The following is a 19,263-nucleotide window of genomic DNA, read 5'->3' on the forward strand; positions in this document are numbered from 1 at the left end:
ACTTGATTTTAATAGCTAAGATGGTTGGTTGTTAATGCCAGCATCATAGCAAGCACTGCCATGGTTACCTGAGTGGAAACCAAGCCATTAGGGACTCTGACTCCTCCCAGCCCATAATTCTCCTTGGCCTCATAAACATGTTTACTTACAATGACACAGCCAAAGAATAGGCAAATCCATAATGCATTTATTTGACAAAAATAAAAGCATGCACTTCCTCTCACAGGTTGCATGAAAAGCAAAGACTTTGTTTGTCGTGTTTATGCTGATTATCCAGGTTGTTTCGCTGACAGCAATTTAAAACCCGCTTAAAAAAACAAAATTAATATACTTTTAGTAAATTAATAAAATGGTAACTGCAAATATCTAAATTCATATAATACTTACCTGTTGGATGCTGTAATTTTGTGGTACATTTGGGACCGTTGGGTCATTAAGGGGAGGGGAAAGATAGCCACAGAGGACTTGGTCTTTGACTACACCCTGAACAGTGCGCTGGTATCATTTCAAAGTGAAATATGGAGGTAAAATGTGGTGCTTAAATACATGGGTGAGATTCTGATGTGAAAATGAGTTGGATGCTCTCGTTTGGGGTGGCTGTGGCCCTGCTGGCTCTCTGTAGGGGACAGGACACTGTGAATGAAGGTAGGCCACGATGCCGACGACAGATTTACTCTAAACAGATGTTTTAACAAAACAGAATGTGACATTTATTTCGATTAAAGCCTTCACATTTCATTCAAAACTTTCCGAGCACATTAACATATAGGAGCAGTTTATTAGAGTGACTCAAAATGTTATTTTGCAGCAGTGTACAAGATACCAATGGAAACATCTGATATCCAAAAGATATATTTTATTTTCAGGAAATAGCCTGTGTCTGTCTGGCTACCACCTGTGCACTCATAACGAAACAAAGATTGTGAGTTTCCTGGTGGTGCACAAGGTTCCCTATTCAGTGTCAAAGCCTTGTGGCGGTTGGCTCCGCTGGAAGACTTGTAATGTCACAATGTACAGGATGATCCATCAGACTGAGTACAAGCTGGTGACGGAGCAGGTGATGGGATGCTGCTCTGGCTATGTGCAAGTTGGTCGTTACTGTGCCCTGCGTGAGTATACTGCACTGATCAGGATTAAAGAAAAGCACACATTGTTTTGTTCTTAGACTGTAGAAGACACTTTTTCTGTCTGCAAAATCTGATTATGTACCACACACACACACACACACACACACTGTCTCTGGCCAGGCAGTCAGCGTGACCTTTCAGTGTGTGGTGCTGTGTGCAAGACACCAGATGGAAGCGCTGAAACTGCAATGCTACAAATATCTCACTGCTAATATATGGCCTGCAACATGTTATTTCCTTTGAATGAAGCTGTAAACAGGAGTGGTGAGTTTAGTTCCAAGCTAGGATCCTGTCCAACTGCAGATGGATTGCATCCCAGTTCTGAGGAGTGTGACTTGGATATAGACTGTCCAGGCTGGCAAAAATGCTGCCAGAGATCTCACCACTCTTCCTGCAGTGATCCAGCAAGTTAGTATATATGTGATTTTGCATCCACATTGCATTTAAAGTGAATGTTCACCATGCATCTTACTGTGCTTTGTTTAAGCAAATGACAGTTTTAGAATAGTGCTAAAACGTAATGAGCGACTCAACTCACTGAGGCATTAAACTGAAATTTGCCCAGCGTCTACGGTATATCAGCTAAACATGACAAACTGTTTTTATCTGTTAGTGCAGCTTTACTGCTGCCATCTTGGTGCTGATGTGGCCGCTCTGTTGATGTGTCATTTTCCTTGGTATTTCGTAAAATTTCAAAAATGAGCACTCAGAGAGGGCAGATCCCCCCGAAGGGCGAGGGCTACACTAAATGCATGCAAACACGGGGAAAACAGGCAAACTCCTCACTGTTGGTGGAATCGAACTCAGGACTTTCTCGCTGTGAGGCAACAGTGCTAACCACCGTGCCACCGTCAAATGAAGTAAAGGAAAAAAATGCATCGGTTTTCTTACAGCAACAGTAAAAAGTTACAGAAACTGAAAGTGTTAACAAAAACACGCTCATATGTTCTGTGTCACGTTCAGCCGATGCACACCGCGCACACGCTAAGAGTGCAGCAAAAAACAGACACACAAAAAAATAAAAAGAACATGTTGTCTTGACATGTTGTCTGACAAGCAATGTTGTGTGTTTCATTGCTTCTGGTGTTCGTACGTGTGTTCTTGTAAAATTACAGTGCCACCAAATTCTTTTACAAACTAATCTTAGTGACTTGGGGTAATCCACAGACCCCACAGTGTGTGTGCCATTTTCACTGGATCCCTTCCTGCTGAAGAAAATATGAAAGGAATAACTGCTGAGTCGTATATAGACCGCTTCAGCCTGTTCATATTTCATTTAGCAATTAAATAAATAAATCAGCTGATTTTCTTTTTTTTAACCAAGCTCTTAAGTGAGCCTGTAGGTCTTTCTCTGAAGCAGGGAGAAATCTGTCGACACTGATCTTTATATTGTATCATGTTAATCTCAGCAAATTACTCTGAGAATGGAGGAAACCGTTTGAATGCAACAGTGACAGTGAAGACAGACTACCAGCAACTGATGTCCAAGAATGAAGGGCTTCTGAATCACACAAGGCTGCTGCAAGCAATGGTAACACAACAGCTTCTATGGTCAAACTTCCTCCAGACATTTATAATGAGACTAGACTTCCAACATAAGCACTTTCCTTGGTGGTCGCTTTTTTATGAAAATATGTTCGTCTGTGTCATCATCAGGTGACTGGAGCTCTGCAGTCTGATGTTTCTGTCTATTATCTCAGCACATGGCCTGTGCATCCCTACAGAACTGCCACCTCTCTGCTGATTGAGTGTAACTTCACTCTCTCGTTGTACAACGTCACATCGAAGCTGCATCGCCTTCTCGAACGAATAGAGGAAGTGTCTTCAATAACAGTGCAAGGTGAGGAGGCACTGTATGGCAGTTTTGACCTCTCTGCGAAGCTACTCGGCTTTTTTTCTTTTGAGAAATGACATTCTTGTAGAGTTTTGAGAATGATTCATGTGCAAAGAACACGGCGTTCAGGAAAAAATGACTCAGTCGCACCACAGTTTCCTTCTCCCACTACTTCTGTTTGAGTGACAGTCATCTGTGGGATGTTTCCTGCAACAGCGGAAAATAACACCAGAGCGATCGCACACGCACACACAGAGACAAACACACGTGCATGAACACACGAAACACACACCCACACTCAGATATTTATCATAAATCAGTCATGCTTGCTACATTCCCACAAAACATGGCTCGCGTGCACGTCAAGCTGGCTTTTTCTCAGAGATAATTAACTTCCCTTTTTTTGTGCTGAAAGCCATTTATTTTTAGACACATCTGAATTTTCAAGCCTTTAAATGAAAGACGTGAGCAAGATAAGTGAATCCAGTCTTGACTTGCATAATGTGTTTCAAGTTCCAGTGATTTTTCCAGGGTCCCGAACAGATGTGGAGATTTTCTAAACAGCTTCCACTATAAACTATTGATTTATTTTCAGAAACACATTTGTTACAACTCATGCAAACACAACTGTAATTGAACAGCTTTTATGTATGTGTAATTATAATTGCTGCTTAACTCCTCCATATGTCTGCATTTTCATTGCAGATGTAGACGAGTGTGCACATTCTGCTCTTCGGCAGTGTTCGCTTTGGGCCGACTGCAACAACACAGTGGGTTCTTATGAGTGCGTCTGCCACCAAGGTTACATTGATGTTGACCCGAGCAACCCTGGAGCCCACTGTTCAGGTTTGACCGCACACTTGTGTGTGTGTTTGCAGTGCAGACGTAACCCTTTAAAGTCTGGACTGTGAGATAATTGCCAGATAATTAAAATGTTTATTTGCACATGACTTTGTTCCATTTTTGCTATGCGCACCAATTTGTGCAATTTATTTAGGTTTTTCAGAAACTAGCTCACACTTAACTTACACGTGCACAATGTATGTACACAGAGAAAGCAATCATATTGCTAAATATAACATCTGAACCTCGTTTGAAAGTGTTCTTTTTCTCAAGTGCTTCCAGTTACCCTATCCTCAAAATCCCCTGAGCCCTTACTTTTGTACTCGCAAGTGCAGCATCTCAGACAAGTACTATAGTTTAGATTCAGTCACTTTAGAAGTGACGAGAGGGATTTCCCCATCAGAAAGCCCCGAATAAAAACTGATAAGATTACAGTTAGACTGATCAAAGAGCTTTTGGGGGGTTAAAGTTTATGCACAAGTTATTCTAATGCTAATGTATTGATGTTTGCTAGGTGGAGTAAATTTACAACATCCCATCACACACACACACACACACACACACACACACACACACACACACACACACACACACACACACACAGACTATTAGAATAACTGACCTGTAGAACTAGAGGTGGAAGCTGAGTGAGAACAAATGAAGATTTCTCTCAGTTTTACTCAGATTTTAATAGTCCGCCCACCATCGGCCTTTTTTGGGTAAAATATCAAACAAGAAAAAAGAAAACAAGTCTCAAAAGATAGTTTTCTTGTTAAAAGCAGAAAAAGGTCAATTACCAATCACCTACTGACAGCTGTGTGAAAACATTAAGGAACACAGAGGCTATGGAGGCCTTGTTTTGGAACAAAGCTGTGGTTAACAGACTGCCTCCTTAATCTGAAACGGCTGCACAATAATATGTGTCAGAGTTGTTCTTCAAGTCAGACAAACCTACTCGAACAAGGAAATTGTGGTTAGTTTTAAAGGCTTAGCTAGCTCACAACAAAGTTGCCACATTTGTCATATTTTGTGAAGATGGTCCTTCCTCATAAATGATCCACAATGTTCTGCTATTACTGCTTTGTAAAGACACAGTTTCTAAAGTGACCTCTGTTGGCTGTGTGACTAACAACATGTAAATTGTCTGTTCACCACTGATGAGTGGAGGAGGGCGGAGTCAGGTCTTCAGTCGTCATACTGGAAAGCTTGAGAATGGTTCTTACAAAGATGGTGTTTATTAACCCAAGTCACCAATCAATGTAAAGACAGTTTAGAGTAAAAGTGTATTTTTGATCCATGACTCTACTTACCTACTTATTTTTTTTGCTCTTTTAAAGTGGAAACACTATATGTTGTTTCTAATTACTACACGTCTGTGATGTGAGTCACACAGTGGTATTTACACCAGAAACTTAGAGTCCAGTCGTCCACTTGTTGTTCTTTGCTCCCAGCTGACACTGGAGTGTGGCCCACCGCCCTGACCAGCCCTGCATTGATGAACACAACCTATCCCCCTGCTTCCAGTCGCACACAAGGCCCTCCTGGATACAACACAACAGATTTCTTCACATCCACTGAGATCAGCGTGACTGCGGCTCCGAGTAATACGACCTCTGTCTCTTGGAATTCATCACAAGCTTCGCTGTGGACGAGTTCTGCATCTCACAGCCAAATGAATACAGCTGTGGAGTCAGCTCATCCAGCAACAACATGCTGTGAGAAATATTCTGTTTTCATCTAAAGTTTACATGAAATCTCCATCTCTTGATTGGAAGGGTGTCCAAGCCAGAAAGAGAGGGATATTTGGGTTTAACAAGCATTTATTTATAATTTGACATCATTTACACTGAAGCTCATCCTCTTTGGAGGAGTCTTAAATTGTTATTCTCACACCTGTAAAAAAAATTCAGCTATTTTTACTCGAGTATTTATTTTTCAGACTACTTTTTACATTTCTTCTGTGCATTTTTATCATGTTCACATGACGTTCGCATCTTCCTGGTATATTTGATGTTTAACCTCCATTTGTGGATCGCACAGCAAACTGTGATTTCTGGAAGTGTTCCTGAGCCCATGCAGCGACTTCCTTGCCAGATTATTCCTGGTTTTAATGTAGTGCTGCCTGGTGACATCCAATATTTGTCCTTTGCGCACAGAGATTTCATCATTTCTTTGGATTCTTGGAATCCTTTGCTGCAGATGTAACAGCATTTTAGAGATATTTTGCTGCCATCAAATTCAAAATGAGATAATATTTTAATATTCCTTTGTGTGAAAGTTTCTGGATCTGACTTGCACAGACTGAATAAGACTGGCCTAAAATGGTGTAGGATTAAACTGACAGGATGTAAAAAGTAAAATAATGCATTTTTAAGCTGTTCTTTTTTGTTACTCTTGACAGGCTTAGACTAGCTGTGGTGTTTGTTTCCAGTCACTGTGCAAAACAAGGCTGGATGCTATTCCCTAAGACAAACCGCACAGATGTGGGAGTGGCATATTTCCACGCAACAACCAGCAAGAAAGCAGATTCAGATTAATGACAAGCGATTCCCCTGTCTGTCCCCTCCCTCAGCTCCCCCCAGCATCGGCAGCTTATGGTCCACTAATGTTACTGGAACGTCCTTCTCTGTCTGCTGGTCCAATCATGCCGAGACAAAACAGACTTACCTGGTTGTTCTAAGGAAAGGGTCAGAGGTCATTCAGACTCAGAAAATCAGTGATACCACGATAGAGGTGAGCGGACTGAAGCCTGGACTGCTCTACAATGTTACCGTCACACCTCGTGCCTGCCGAAATCAAGGAGCCCCTCTTCACATCTCAGTAAAAACCTGTAAGTACATTGAACATATATATCAAAATATGAACGTCAAAGTACTCGAGAGCTGCCAATCTATGTGACAGCTCCAGTAACTTTCAGTACAGCTTTACCTTTGTTTATAACTGTTATGCAGTCATATTGTTGTTATGGCTGATTGTGATGGTGCTTTTAAAAAAGTAAGGAAACACTTACATGTCACCTTGGATCTTGATGTACGAAATATTCAGGCTGAACTTTTTATTTTGTTGAGAACAAATTGATGTAGAAAAAAAAGAGTTGAAAACAAATCATCAACCCTTTGAGTGCTGGATTCAAAATGACTTAAAAAAATCTAATTGTTCAAGTGTTCCCTTGTTTTTTATTCATTTGTATTTATTTATTATATTTTTGCAGTAGATTTTGCCTGAACCAGAAGAACGAAACTGACTAATTGACTAAAAATGCTGAAAAACACTTTTTGTCATTTTTCTTTCTGTGTGTGTCTCTGCATGGAGACACACACTTCTCAGGAAACAGTGATATTTTCCACCAGAGGCTTTCATTTCCACCTCCACTTGTTGTTCTTTGCTCCCAGCGATATTATAGAAATGTTATATTGCCAAATAGCATTGTGACAATATGTAACCTATAACATTATTATAACACTTAACACTGTTTTTTGGATATCTGCATGGTTATTATTAGAAGAAGAAATCATAAAATGTGTTACTGTCATAAGAGAAAAGTGAAAACAGAAGGAAACTGGAGTTGTTTAAGTTGGTGAAGCTGTTTGGCGTCACATCCAAGACGCTTCTTCAGTTCTAACAACAACAGGTAGGAAGCCTCTTGGATGTGAAGCCAAACGGTGTCACAGCTTAAAGAAGCTCAGTTGCCTTTTTTCCGAGCTTTTAAGACTCCTGTTACCTGCATGACTGAGAATCTAGACACACAGAGATGCATTACTTTCCCCTCAGAAGTCAAAATGTAGGTCAAATCTTTATTTCTCCTCTGTGGAAGTATTTTCAGAAAAAGAACAACAAGAATACTGGAAGTGTTTTTTTGTCTGAGCCACAAGTGAAGAAAGTGACTGACCCAGATTTCTGAAAATAAGAACATAGCCACAGTTACCACCCTGAGGGAGTGAGGAGTACAGCAGTTTAATTGTCTTTAATGACTAATGCGTGATGAAGAAAAGAATCAGTGTTTTATCAAAAGGCCTGGGGTCAGTAGGACGGTCGACATTTATGTGGTAAATGTGGTTATTGTGCATAATAAAGGTTTTCTTTGTAGACGCTCAGACTCTCGATGCCACAACACGACTTACCAACATAAAGTTCACAGCTGACCTCCAGAACACCAGCAGTCAGGCCTACAAAACCCTCAGTGAGAGTATAACAGAAGAGGCAAGTATCCAGTGACTGAATGTGATGTGCAAATGAAAACACAAACTTGAGCCTGTTTCCTGTGTCACCAACCAGATCTACCAGTCTGTGTCTCCAGAGGTGAAAGCCATGGTGGATTCAGGCCAGGTCAGGATCGAGATCAGAAACTTTTCCCCGGGGAGCGTGATGGTCAACTTCACCATAGTGTTTATCCCAAGTCAAAGCCTGGACATAAGCAATGTGTCCACAGCAGTTCTGCAGTCCCTGACGAACAGCTCGACATACACAGTAGATCAAAACAGCACAAGTCTAAATGGTATGTGTCTTTATATTGCTTATTCTAATGCTGTGGGCTGTTAGTGGTACACTGCTGGGAAAATGCTTCAAAGAGGGAGTGCTGAGTTTGACATTATAGCAAATTAGCGTTAAAGACTTACTCGCGGTGTTAGCAAATGTTTTATTTTTACTGAAATCACAGCACAGAAAAGAAAGAAGGCACTGGAGGTGGCCCAATATATAAATGGGGCCATGATGGTAGAAGCAACATATTAAAACTTTCATAAATCTTCATAAAATAGATATATTGTGTTTGTGCATTTGACTAGTGAGAGTCAGGGGGCCAGCCTACTACAAATCACAGCAGTTAATGTTTGTGTTGCAGACTATAGGAGATTACATCTCTGGAGACGTGCATGAGAAGTTGCAGTATAGGCTAAGGTGAGAAGTAGAAATGGGGCCTTAATCATCCTGCAGCAGTCATTCACAGTCTTTGTACCAAACAGTTTTCTTGGTAGCTTTTGATTAAAATATAGCCAGCAGTTTTATTGTTCTGGGATGTCCATTAACGAGTGAAAGGCAGCTGCAATTTTCATGTCTGTTAATGTGAACCAAACTTAACTAAAACTAACTGAAAACTGAAACTCAACATGAAGAAATCATTTAACTAAACTAAAATCTAGATTTTTGAAAATAAATAAATAATTAAATGACTGAAATTATTTCATGGACCTGAAAAAAAACTCACCGAACTATAGCAGAAACATCCTGTTCACGTGTTTACTGAACGGGACGGCCGAGTCAGCGTTTCAGAACGTGTTGTGTTTTTATTGTACGTTTGCCGATTCTCTGCAGTCTTGCTTCAGACACGTGCGCTCCACATACTTTCTCTCTTGGCACAATATGTTAGAATAACTATGAAGCTGCGTTGTGGAATCCAGAAATTCTGGATGTCGACTGACGCTTTGACTTAAAAGGCAATATTTCTTGGTCGCTGTTGCCTCATGTTAATTTTCTCAGCTGTATGGAAATACAACACAAATGATGCACAAAGTCATAATGCTCTAACTGCACAATGTTTTTTAGTACATACCATTCAAAAGACCTAAGTGCACTAAAAGTATTAACAAAACCTTTTTGTGTCTCAAAAGCAACATTTTGGAAATTCAAAGTAATTAAAGTAACATCTAAATAATCAGCCAATAACATAATACCTGACTCTATTTTTTTATTTCTGTGTCTGTAGATTTTAATGAATGTGCTTCGGGGGAAAATGATTGTTCCCAGTCGGCCACATGTAACAACACCTGGGGCTCCTATACATGTGTTTGCCTGTTCGGGTTTACTGACAACGACCCAGAGAGACCTGGACGGGTCTGCCAAGGTAGCTGTAAAAACTCATTTATACACATTACATGTAAAACAGAATATCTTTGTAACCAGCGAGCATTGTCTCGTGCAGCACCTACAACCTTAGAAACAGCGGCACCGCCCCTGACGACAGCTGTAACCACTTCAACTACTACTCCAGAAATAACCACAGACAGTATATCAACAAGTCACATGGTTTTCACAACAATCTCAACTGTTGCTCAAGCTTCCACCACCACTACCCCGACAACCAGTACTTCCCTAACAGCCATCCCCGCCTCTACAATTGCCACAACAACTGCTACCAGCTCAACAAAAAGTACCACTGCTCTGGGATCTGCCACCGACGACTCTATCCAAGAAGCCCTCTCAGTCCATTGCAGACTTGCGGCCATCACTGTGACTGTCACTAAGAATTTTCTTCTGAGCTCCATGATCCAGGAGAGTGCACTTTACTTGGGCACGGTGGGCTGTGGCATCAATGGCGGCAATGACACGCACGTGGAGCTGACCGTGGCCTGGAATGAGTGCGACACTAAACTTGTGCAAGTGAGTTTTTCTCCTCTGCATTTGGGAAACCTCCTGAATCCCCTGTGCTCTTGTTTTTTGTATACTAGCTTGCCATTATCTTCTTCAGCTAAGTACGAAGTATAAAAAAGTATGAAAACCAACACTCTGCTCTTTCTGCCGTGTCGGTATTTCAGAATGAAACCCACTACATAGCCTCTGTAAACCTGCTTAACACTATGGATCCATACACTTCACCAACGGGAGCAACAGAGGTGCCCAGAAAACAGCTGGAAGTCCCAATCATGTGTACCTACATGAAGAGCATGCTTATTTCTGCAGACCTTAGCCCCATGGGGTAAGTGCCATGAGTACTGTCACGAATACTCATTATATTTTATTATTTTTCAAATCAGTAACCCCTTGATAACTGACACAGCTGACAAATGCCTCAAGAGGAAACAGCATCGAGAGATAAAGAACTACTTCTCCAGAACAGAATATTGACACATTCAAAAAGTACCTACTTGAGCAATATCACAGAGAGGCAGTGTTGCTGTTCAGAATATCAGCACAGCGGGGATTTGATTGCTGCTGCTGCATTTACACAGCAGTTTCACGAGCAGCCTTTATTAGCTGACAGTAACAAGCAACAACAGACTGGGATAAATTCTTTGTTAGTATATTCAGGACCCTGAACTGCGTTTCATGAACAGCTGTCATTGGTATGAAGGTTTAAACAAGAATGAATCCCAAGATAGAGGCTGATACTGTAGAGCTCCCATTTAGTTATATAAATGGACTTAACTGAGGCTGAAAGCCGCTCAGCACTCATCAGTGTTGCCACCGCAGGCTATAGCCATTCCTAAAATCCTATTGAGCATAAGTCTGATAGGTGTTTAGCTTATTTACTTCACTTAAACTCTCATGTCCCACTTTCACTGAATGCAGTTATGTTGTGCATTAGTAGCATAAACTGATAAATATTTCATTTTTAATATTTTGTATAGTTTATATTGTATTCATTATACCTACAATTCATTCCCATCCATATCCAGGTATGACATAATTAAAATCACAGGATCGGGGTCATTGCAGATGAGCGTGCATCTGTTGGACAGTGCAGTGCCTCTGCCCTACAACTACAGCCTGTCCCGTGAGCAGCCCGTGGTAGTGGAGGTCAGACTCAACACCTCTTCAGATCACATTAAAGTAGTCATCAGCAAGTGCTGGTGCACTCCCACCCCAAACCCCGTAGACGCCTACAGCCATGTCTTCCTGGAGAAAAGGTCTGTTTCCCAGCTACAGCTTTCTTTAGCTTACTCATACTGTTACCACTATGATTATTGTTAACTCAGACAACTTTAATCTGGAGTTAAGATCTCAGATGGGGTTGACTTGGCCAACATGTGCATTGGTAACACACGTTATATAAAAATGTGTCATTTAAAAAGCCAAAACTCTACAAATTAAGTTCCTGACAGTTTCTGTCTCAACGAATAAACATCTGTGGTTTTAAGTTGATAGGAAAACTTGTTCTGGATGATAGAAATGATAGGTAGGTAGCTTCATTAGTCAGCATATGATTAACTTGGGGCTTCACACTTTTTAAAACAAGATGCAAATGTGACCAGCTTCTGTGGGGTGACACATAAAAACACTTCTTCCCCTCCCTAAAAGGAAGTCTTTCACAAGGCCTGAAACCAGGCCCTTCCATTCTTTTATCATTACAAAGACAGAACAAGACAAGGATTCATATTGTGTTGCTCATTTTGTTAGTTACTGTCTAAAGCTACAGTCAGCAGGAGGTTAGCTTAGCTTCTGCTTCTGCTGGAAGTCTGGAAACTTCTTTTAATCCCTGCAACACAACATTCAAGTATGCATTGAGCCATTGTGTAGTTACGTTCTATGGGAGGTGCACGTCGGGTTAAATAGGCATACAGTTAAGATGAAGTTGCGGTTATGTTGTAAGTTACCACGTAAATCTGATGCACATATAAGGGTAAAGCTAGCTAGCCTAGCCCCATTCAGATACAAGAAAATCTGACTCCCATTGTCTCACTGCAAAACACGTGTCAGCGGAGGCATTTGTGAAACAAATGAACTAAATTATATGAATTAATGAGCTGCATAGTTGCCAGTGGGCCAGTTTTGTTACTGTGTCTGTTCGCATCACCTTTTTTTCCATTTCTACGAGCAAACTTAGAATCTCCAGCTTCATATTTACAATATTTGTTTTCTAGTGATCAGTTTCAAACACCTGGTACTTAGATGTATGGCAGGGACATGGAAAATGTGGTGGTCACGATATCATCTACTGAACCCTCCCCCCCCAAAATCTCCCACATGCAGCAGTGTTGACGAGAAGGCATTTTCTGATTCACAGCTAAAGGTCCCTCCATTCAAATGAAATTCATCTTTGAGCAGGATGTAAGAAAAAAAAAAGTGCCATCAAAAGTGACAATGAGTCAGTGCGGTAGCTAAATCTGTGTTAAAGCCTTCTGCAAAGCGATAATAAGAGAACCAGCAGATTATTCAGCTGTCTATATATTTAGCACGATGCTTTCTAATAATAGTTTTTGATCAGGTGCAGTTAAGTTCATCAGTCAGCCCCACTGTCTGTGTCTCCACAGCTGTTCCCTGAATGCATTCACCAAAGTGATGATGAACGGGAACTCCAGCACGTCCCGTCTGTCCGTGCAGATCTTCTCCTTTGTCAACCTGAAGGTGATCTATGTGCACTGCAAGGTTCAGCTCTGCCTGCAGACTGAGTCGAATAGCTGCGTGCCAGTGAGTGCTTTCTACTCCACAATACATTTCATGCAACCCTGCAGCTTTGACCCTGCTTAGACTAAAAGCAGTTGATGCAACATAAACTCGGCTCATGTTTTGTTGCAGGACTGTCACCAGAGAACAGCTCGATCTGTAAATGCACTTGGAACAAGGTTCGGTTCAGCTGGGCCTCTGATGAATTCAGATGAAGGTGTGTATTTTTACACAGTATCTGCTTTGAAAACACTCCACTCCAGAGTGTTGGAGCACGGCTGATTTCACCTGGATGCTTCTTTTGTGCTTCAGTTGGAAGTGTAATGACACTTCAGCTTCCACTCAACACGGACCGTTTTAAAAGTAGAAAAGCTATTTAAATCTTCAGTGGCCATTATAAATCTGGCTCTCACTTCATCTCAGCATTTAAATGGGCCGTCTATAGCTGTTGAATTAAGGCAGTAGTGCAGCTGTCGCTATTATCAGTGTGGTGGAGAGGAAAGTTCAACTAACTTGATGGAAAACATTTATCCATCTATCCATGTTCTTAACTAGCCATCGCTAGGAAAGGGTTGGCTGCTTTTATCATGACACACTCATGAGGGGAACATTTTTTTAAACATTATTTTTATGTAAGGGAGCTGGAAACGTTTGTTTTAAGAGCCAGTGAGTAAAGTTTTGGTATTTCTGTCATCATATACTGCTTGTCTGCATGTTTGTACTTCTTCAGCCTTGGTTCATATATTCCTGCAGAGCCCTTGGATAAGGAGCTGAGCACTCTAAATGTAGTTGGGTTTTCCATTCTGGGAATTTGCTTGTCGCTCTTCTTCATCTGTTCCCTCGCCTGCCTCTTCTACTGCCAGAGGAACCGCATCGGACACTACAATTTTAACGTCAAACCCAAAGAGGAGAAGTTCACCTACCTTGCCTATAACACCTAATGACAGCCCCTGCACCCACAGGCACACAATTAGAAGAGATTAGACGTGCTGTCGCTGCTTTTACACCACACCTGCCACCATGTGTCACTGTTGCACCATTCACCCTTTATCGTGTACATGAAACTATTATGTACAGTTTGAATTTAAATTCTACCTGCACCTTCTTTGTATAATTAAGATATTCAAACGATAGAGTGGTTGTATACAGGGATGTCAAATGTAGAAACTATCAATATTTCATGCATGACATATTTAATGACTGCAGAGAATCAGATACCAAGTAACTATGCAAGTGTTGGTCTCTGTATCCTATTCTTATAGTCAAACGTGTTCATAGCTGCCTCTTTAAATCATGTTATTTATGCTATTTTTTGCTGTCTGTTATCTATTGTGTTTACTGACACATAATTTGTGCTCTAAGTGGTGAGACAATAAACACATCCTGTATAAACTCAGACACTTGGGGGTGCTGTTAACACAGTTCTTCATTAAAAAAACAGTCCAAGATGGCTTCCTGCACTCAGAGTAAACACGAGCGTTTACAGGGGACGATGTGAGGTGGTGGATTCAGAAAAAACAAAAAATTTACAGTCCCGCTTTTATTCAGTTGGCTGGAGGTTGTGCTGTCAGTTTCTCCTTCACCCAGATCAGTGGTTAATGAAAACATCTCATATGAGCCTTTCTCAGCAGAGAAGAGCCAAAGATGAGAGCCCAGCTTTTCTTTCACACTTTGCATAATCCGACATTGTCACGGGGTCAGAAATGCAGCAGTGATGGGGGTGAATACTAAAAAGAGGAGCGGCTTTCTCTTTCATGGGAGGTCCCTGGAGACCTGTGGTGAAGGAGGGCTTACTACCATCTGGAGTGCAGCAAATGCTCCGCCTTCTCATTAACCCATTCAGCCTCACAGTCTGAAACCTGGCAACCCATCGCTATGGCAACAGCTCTGTGCAGGGATGGAGGGGAATGACGGATGCAGCAAGAAGGAGCGAGAGCAGCAGTGATCAAAGCAGAGGAATGGCTGCAGCTCAGGAGCTTCTATTTCTTCCTTTCAGACAAACCACGTGATGAAGTTATATCACACACAGCACATTCCTGGGCTTCATCTCTTCTGCTGAGTGTTTCGGTAATGGTTTCCAGTTAGTCTCTGGACAGCACTATATTTCAAATGTGCAGGTGTTTAATAATTTAGAAGCAACACACACACGCACACACACACACACACACACACACACACACACACACACACACACACACACACACAGTGTCAATTATCCCAGTTTTTAAACACAAATAACTTGTGTCTGTTGAGTGCTTTCTAAATTTACCAGTCAGGAGTGTGACAGTGCCGTGAATTACTTTTCCAACTTTGTGCGTCTGTATTCTGGGAGGCAGTAATGGCTGTAACATGATCCACGTCTCCACAGTCCTTCCAGTTTTCCTCCTCCTGCATCCTACACCAGTCTCTCTGCCTCACTGTTCATCCCGTAACAGCGGCTCTGAAACAGTGATTGGTTCTGCTTTATGATCTATGGCTGTAAATGTGCTTTCTCTCACACGGGTCATTACTAATTAAACATCCTGATCCCGATTGTATTTTCATAGAGCACATTAACACCGTCCCTCAGGCATCTGACCAGTGTAATGGCTTTGTAATCTTCAGAGGTGAGAGATATAATTATGCTGTCCGCGAACTATTAGAAAATACCTCTCACTTGATATACAACATCTAATTCTCAGTCAGTTCCATCAGTTTGTTTCAGTTGTGAAAAACATTTACTCCAGTATGTTTTTCATGTATTTCATAATTGCAGTTTCTAGTCAAAGAATTTAATGCAAAGTTATAGACTATGTTAATCAACAGTGAAACTGTTACCAAAGGATATCCTATAGTTACTTGCTAGGCATGATGCATTTACACTCAGTAATCTGGAATTTCAATGACCAGTTGAACATTGTGTTTTTCTTCTAATTGGGAGCAGATGAGTTCAGCAGAGTTTTCTTTTTTTGAAAATTCAAAAAGAGCTGCTCCTCATCCACATTCAAAAAAGTCTGGGTCTCCTAGCTGAGGTACACCGAGCATGCTCAGCTGGGAGGAGAACCTGGGCTGGATTATAATCTGGAGAGATTATGGCTACGTTCACACTGCAGGTCTTGATGCTCAATTCCGATTTTTTGATCAAATCCGATTTTTTTGTCTGCTCGTTCACACTACAAATAAAATTTACATAATAATGTAGATAACCTAATAATGATCCTTATTGCTGTTTTAGAGGAGCGGTGCTTCAAAGGATAGCTGCAGATTTCTGTCAGAATCTGCAGATTATACAGAACAAAGAAAATGTTCACATTGTCTTACTAACAGTTTCACTGACATCTACACTGGAGGGCCAGGAAGCGTTCACGATGTCTTCTCGGGCGCTGATAATTGACATCTGTCTTGTGTCGGTGACGTAAAAGATGGATTTAATGCGACATGACCGTTCACACAGCAGTCGCTTTCTAAAACATCGGATATGTATCGGATTCAGGACCACATACGAAAGTGACCCAGATTGGATGTGAAAATATCGGATTTGTGCCGTTTACACTGTCAGACCATGATCGGATAGATGGGTCGCAAAGGGTCAAAAAAATCGGATTTGATGCGCTTTCGCCTGCAGTGTGAACGTAGCCTTAGTCTCTCAACTGGACCATTTGTGTCTCACTAGAAGAGCTTGAGGATGCGGGAGGGGAGAGGGAGGTCTTGGCATCTCTGCGTAGACAGCTGCCCCTGCAGTCTGGATCCTGATAAGTGGTACAAAATGGATGTTTTTTGTTCTGATTCTATTTCATATTTTAGTTTTTCCTTCTTTATCATGTTTAGTGAGAATCTTCTCTGTGCTTAGTACGTCTATTGGGATGTTTCCTGTTTTACTTTGAAACTCTGCTTTCTTTGGTGTCATGTTAATACTTCCTGTGAGCTTGGTTGTCTTGATTATATTCACCTGTGTCTTCTTCCTCATCTGTTTCCCATTGTTAATTAATCTCATCTTCATTTTATCTTTGTCCTTCTCTTTGTTCAGTCATCATCTTCAGCGTTTGATTCCCGTTTGCATGACCCTTTCTGAGTTGGAAAACAAATTGAGAGACTGCCTCTGCCGTAGCACACTTTCTGTCACCAGGATGTCTGGCTTGCTGATTAAGACTGACAGCATTACGTCCCCTCCCCCAGTGGTTGCTTAAGACAACAGCCTATCAATGCACACATTACACAAATCCCGGTGAACCTCAGCACCAGTGCAAGTCTCTGAAAGGGGAGCTCAGCTTTACTGTGTGACAACTTTCTGTCTTTATCTGTGTGCCTGTGAGGAGAGGCGTATTGATACGTGCAGCCATTTCCTTTAAAGCAAAGAGCAGTAATGAGGGAAGGGTAATCTAATGAGGAGCTACATAAATTGTAACAAGGAAGCAGCTTCTGTTTACCAAAACTCAACCCAGCTGCTTAATGTCCTCCTCCCTCCCTGATCTGTTTCTTATCTCGCTCTTGCTTATGTAACAGACAATAAACCACATATGAAATATGAGTTAGTGACATGTTCTGCTTTTTTGTGCAGAACGTGTCACTTTGTTGATGCAATGATATCTAGTGTTTGCAGACTTACCAGTGTAGTAAAAGAGTCAAGTCTAGTGAGGGTCTAAATTTTCACCCAGGAATGATACACACCAACCTGTGTGAGAACAACTAGTCCCGGTTTGTTTAACTGTTGTTCGCTGGAGCGCTGAGTATCAAGGTTTGTCTGTGGCACAGAGACAAAAACTGAAACAGGATCTAAAAGCTGGCATTTAATGCCCGGTCAGATCTAGTTCAGTCTAATCTAATTCTTTGATCAGATAGTTCCGGGTTTAATTGAATGTAATTGGAATTTTAGACCACTTTGTCCTCTTGCACATCTTCTTATGCACACCATCAGTGTAGGTATCTTTGTACAGCACTTAGGCACAATATATCGTTCAAAGCAAGTAAAAAGGAAGAAAAGAAAAATCCGTGGAGGTAACACAGCAAACCTTTTGATTTTCCACACACAGCAAATACCTTCAAGGCTCTTTACAAAAGAGGCTGTTTTAGACATCTTTGAGTTCTTGATAGAGTGTATCATCAAGCACTCACATGGGATTTTCAGGTGTGTTCTGCCAGTTGTCTTCTTGATCTTCTAACCTCAGCAGAAGTCTGGTACCAAACCTAAGAGACTCTAATCATCACACCCTGATGATCATATTCCTCTTTAACACAACAGAAATCCATCAACGTAAGAAAACAGTTGGAAGACTCAAACTGTGAACAAAATCAAGCTAAGAGGAACAAATGGGTAGCAGCTGGCCTTTTAAGGAGAAAAGGGAAATAAACTATATGTGTGTCTCATATCGTACTTCAGATAAAAATAAGAGGAAGCAGCCTTTACAGCTGTGCCATCAGACCACCTGCACCTCCATCTGATTTATGAATCTGCGTCTTTATAAATGTAGCTGTGTAATTAGGAGAGACAACAGCAGTAGTGGGTCTAAAGTGTGCTTCTTGCACATTGCACTCAAGTTCAGTATCAGTAGAAAACCAAGTTTATTGTTAACTGACGTATAGATTAAAATGTAAAGTGTGCGCTGTATAATAAAATGTTGCTGTTTTAAAAAAAGGTTGAATTAAAACAAAAAACTATGATTTTGAAATCTGCACAAATATGTTTGTCAAAGGAGCTTGCAAAGAAAAGCGTCTGGACTTCTTTAAGTTGCTTGAAGACGTTTCACCTCTCATCCGAGAAGCTTCTTCAGTTCTAAGGTCAAATGGTGGAGAGTCCCAGATATAAACCTAGTGGGAGTTTCCCCCCACAGAGGGACAAAAGGACCCCCTGATGATCCTCTAATCGCCTGAGCCAAGGTGTGAAACTGGGTGTGGGTCCCAATCAGCCAGAGTTTCAGGTGAGCTCATTGTGAAACCTGGCCCCACCTTATCATGCGAATTCCTGAGGTCAGATGGCCCAGGGTGTGAGTGGGCATTAAGGCGTCTGGGAAGGGATCTCAAAACTGGATTATAGATGGCAGAGAGTTGGTGTCGTAAACCCCGCCTCTGTTCAAAGATGGTCGCTCACAGTGGACATAGATGCTTCTTTCACTCCTCTTTCAAACCATCTGTCCTCTCTGTCCAAAATGTGAACATTGGCAACCTCGAAAGAGTGACCTTTGACCTTTAGATGCAGATGGATGCTGAGTCTTGTCCTGTGGAGGTGGCTCTTCTGTGTTGTGCCATGCGCTTGTGAAGTGGCTGTTTGGTCTCTCCAATGTAGAGGTCTGGGCATTCCTCGCTGCACCACATTGTTAAGTTTGTGTTTTGGCGTTTTGTCTTTCGGGTGAACCAGTTTCTGTCTGAGTGTGTTGCTGGGTCTGA

General features: G+C 41.4%; 1 protein-coding gene across 1 annotated transcript; it reads left to right on the top strand.

Moving 5' to 3' along the window:
* The first annotated feature begins 370 nt into the window (after window positions 1–370).
* umodl1 (uromodulin-like 1) lies at window positions 371–15,057 on the top strand. Its single transcript, XM_026182242.1, has 17 exons — window positions 371–645; window positions 867–1,109; window positions 1,377–1,535; window positions 2,537–2,658; window positions 2,784–2,967; window positions 3,667–3,807; window positions 5,256–5,519; window positions 6,377–6,634; window positions 7,892–8,004; window positions 8,080–8,299; window positions 9,506–9,643; window positions 9,722–10,179; window positions 10,335–10,495; window positions 11,196–11,426; window positions 12,771–12,927; window positions 13,036–13,120; window positions 13,657–15,057. The coding sequence occupies exons 1-17, from the start codon at window positions 570–572 to the stop codon at window positions 13,842–13,844; spliced, it is 3,198 nt and encodes a 1,065-aa protein (XP_026038027.1). The 5' UTR covers window positions 371–569; the 3' UTR covers window positions 13,845–15,057.
* The last annotated feature ends 4,206 nt before the right edge of the window (window positions 15,058–19,263 follow it).

This window comes from Astatotilapia calliptera, chromosome 10 (assembly GCF_900246225.1).
Source record: "Astatotilapia calliptera chromosome 10, fAstCal1.2, whole genome shotgun sequence".
Taxonomy (NCBI): domain Eukaryota; kingdom Metazoa; phylum Chordata; class Actinopteri; order Cichliformes; family Cichlidae; genus Astatotilapia; species Astatotilapia calliptera.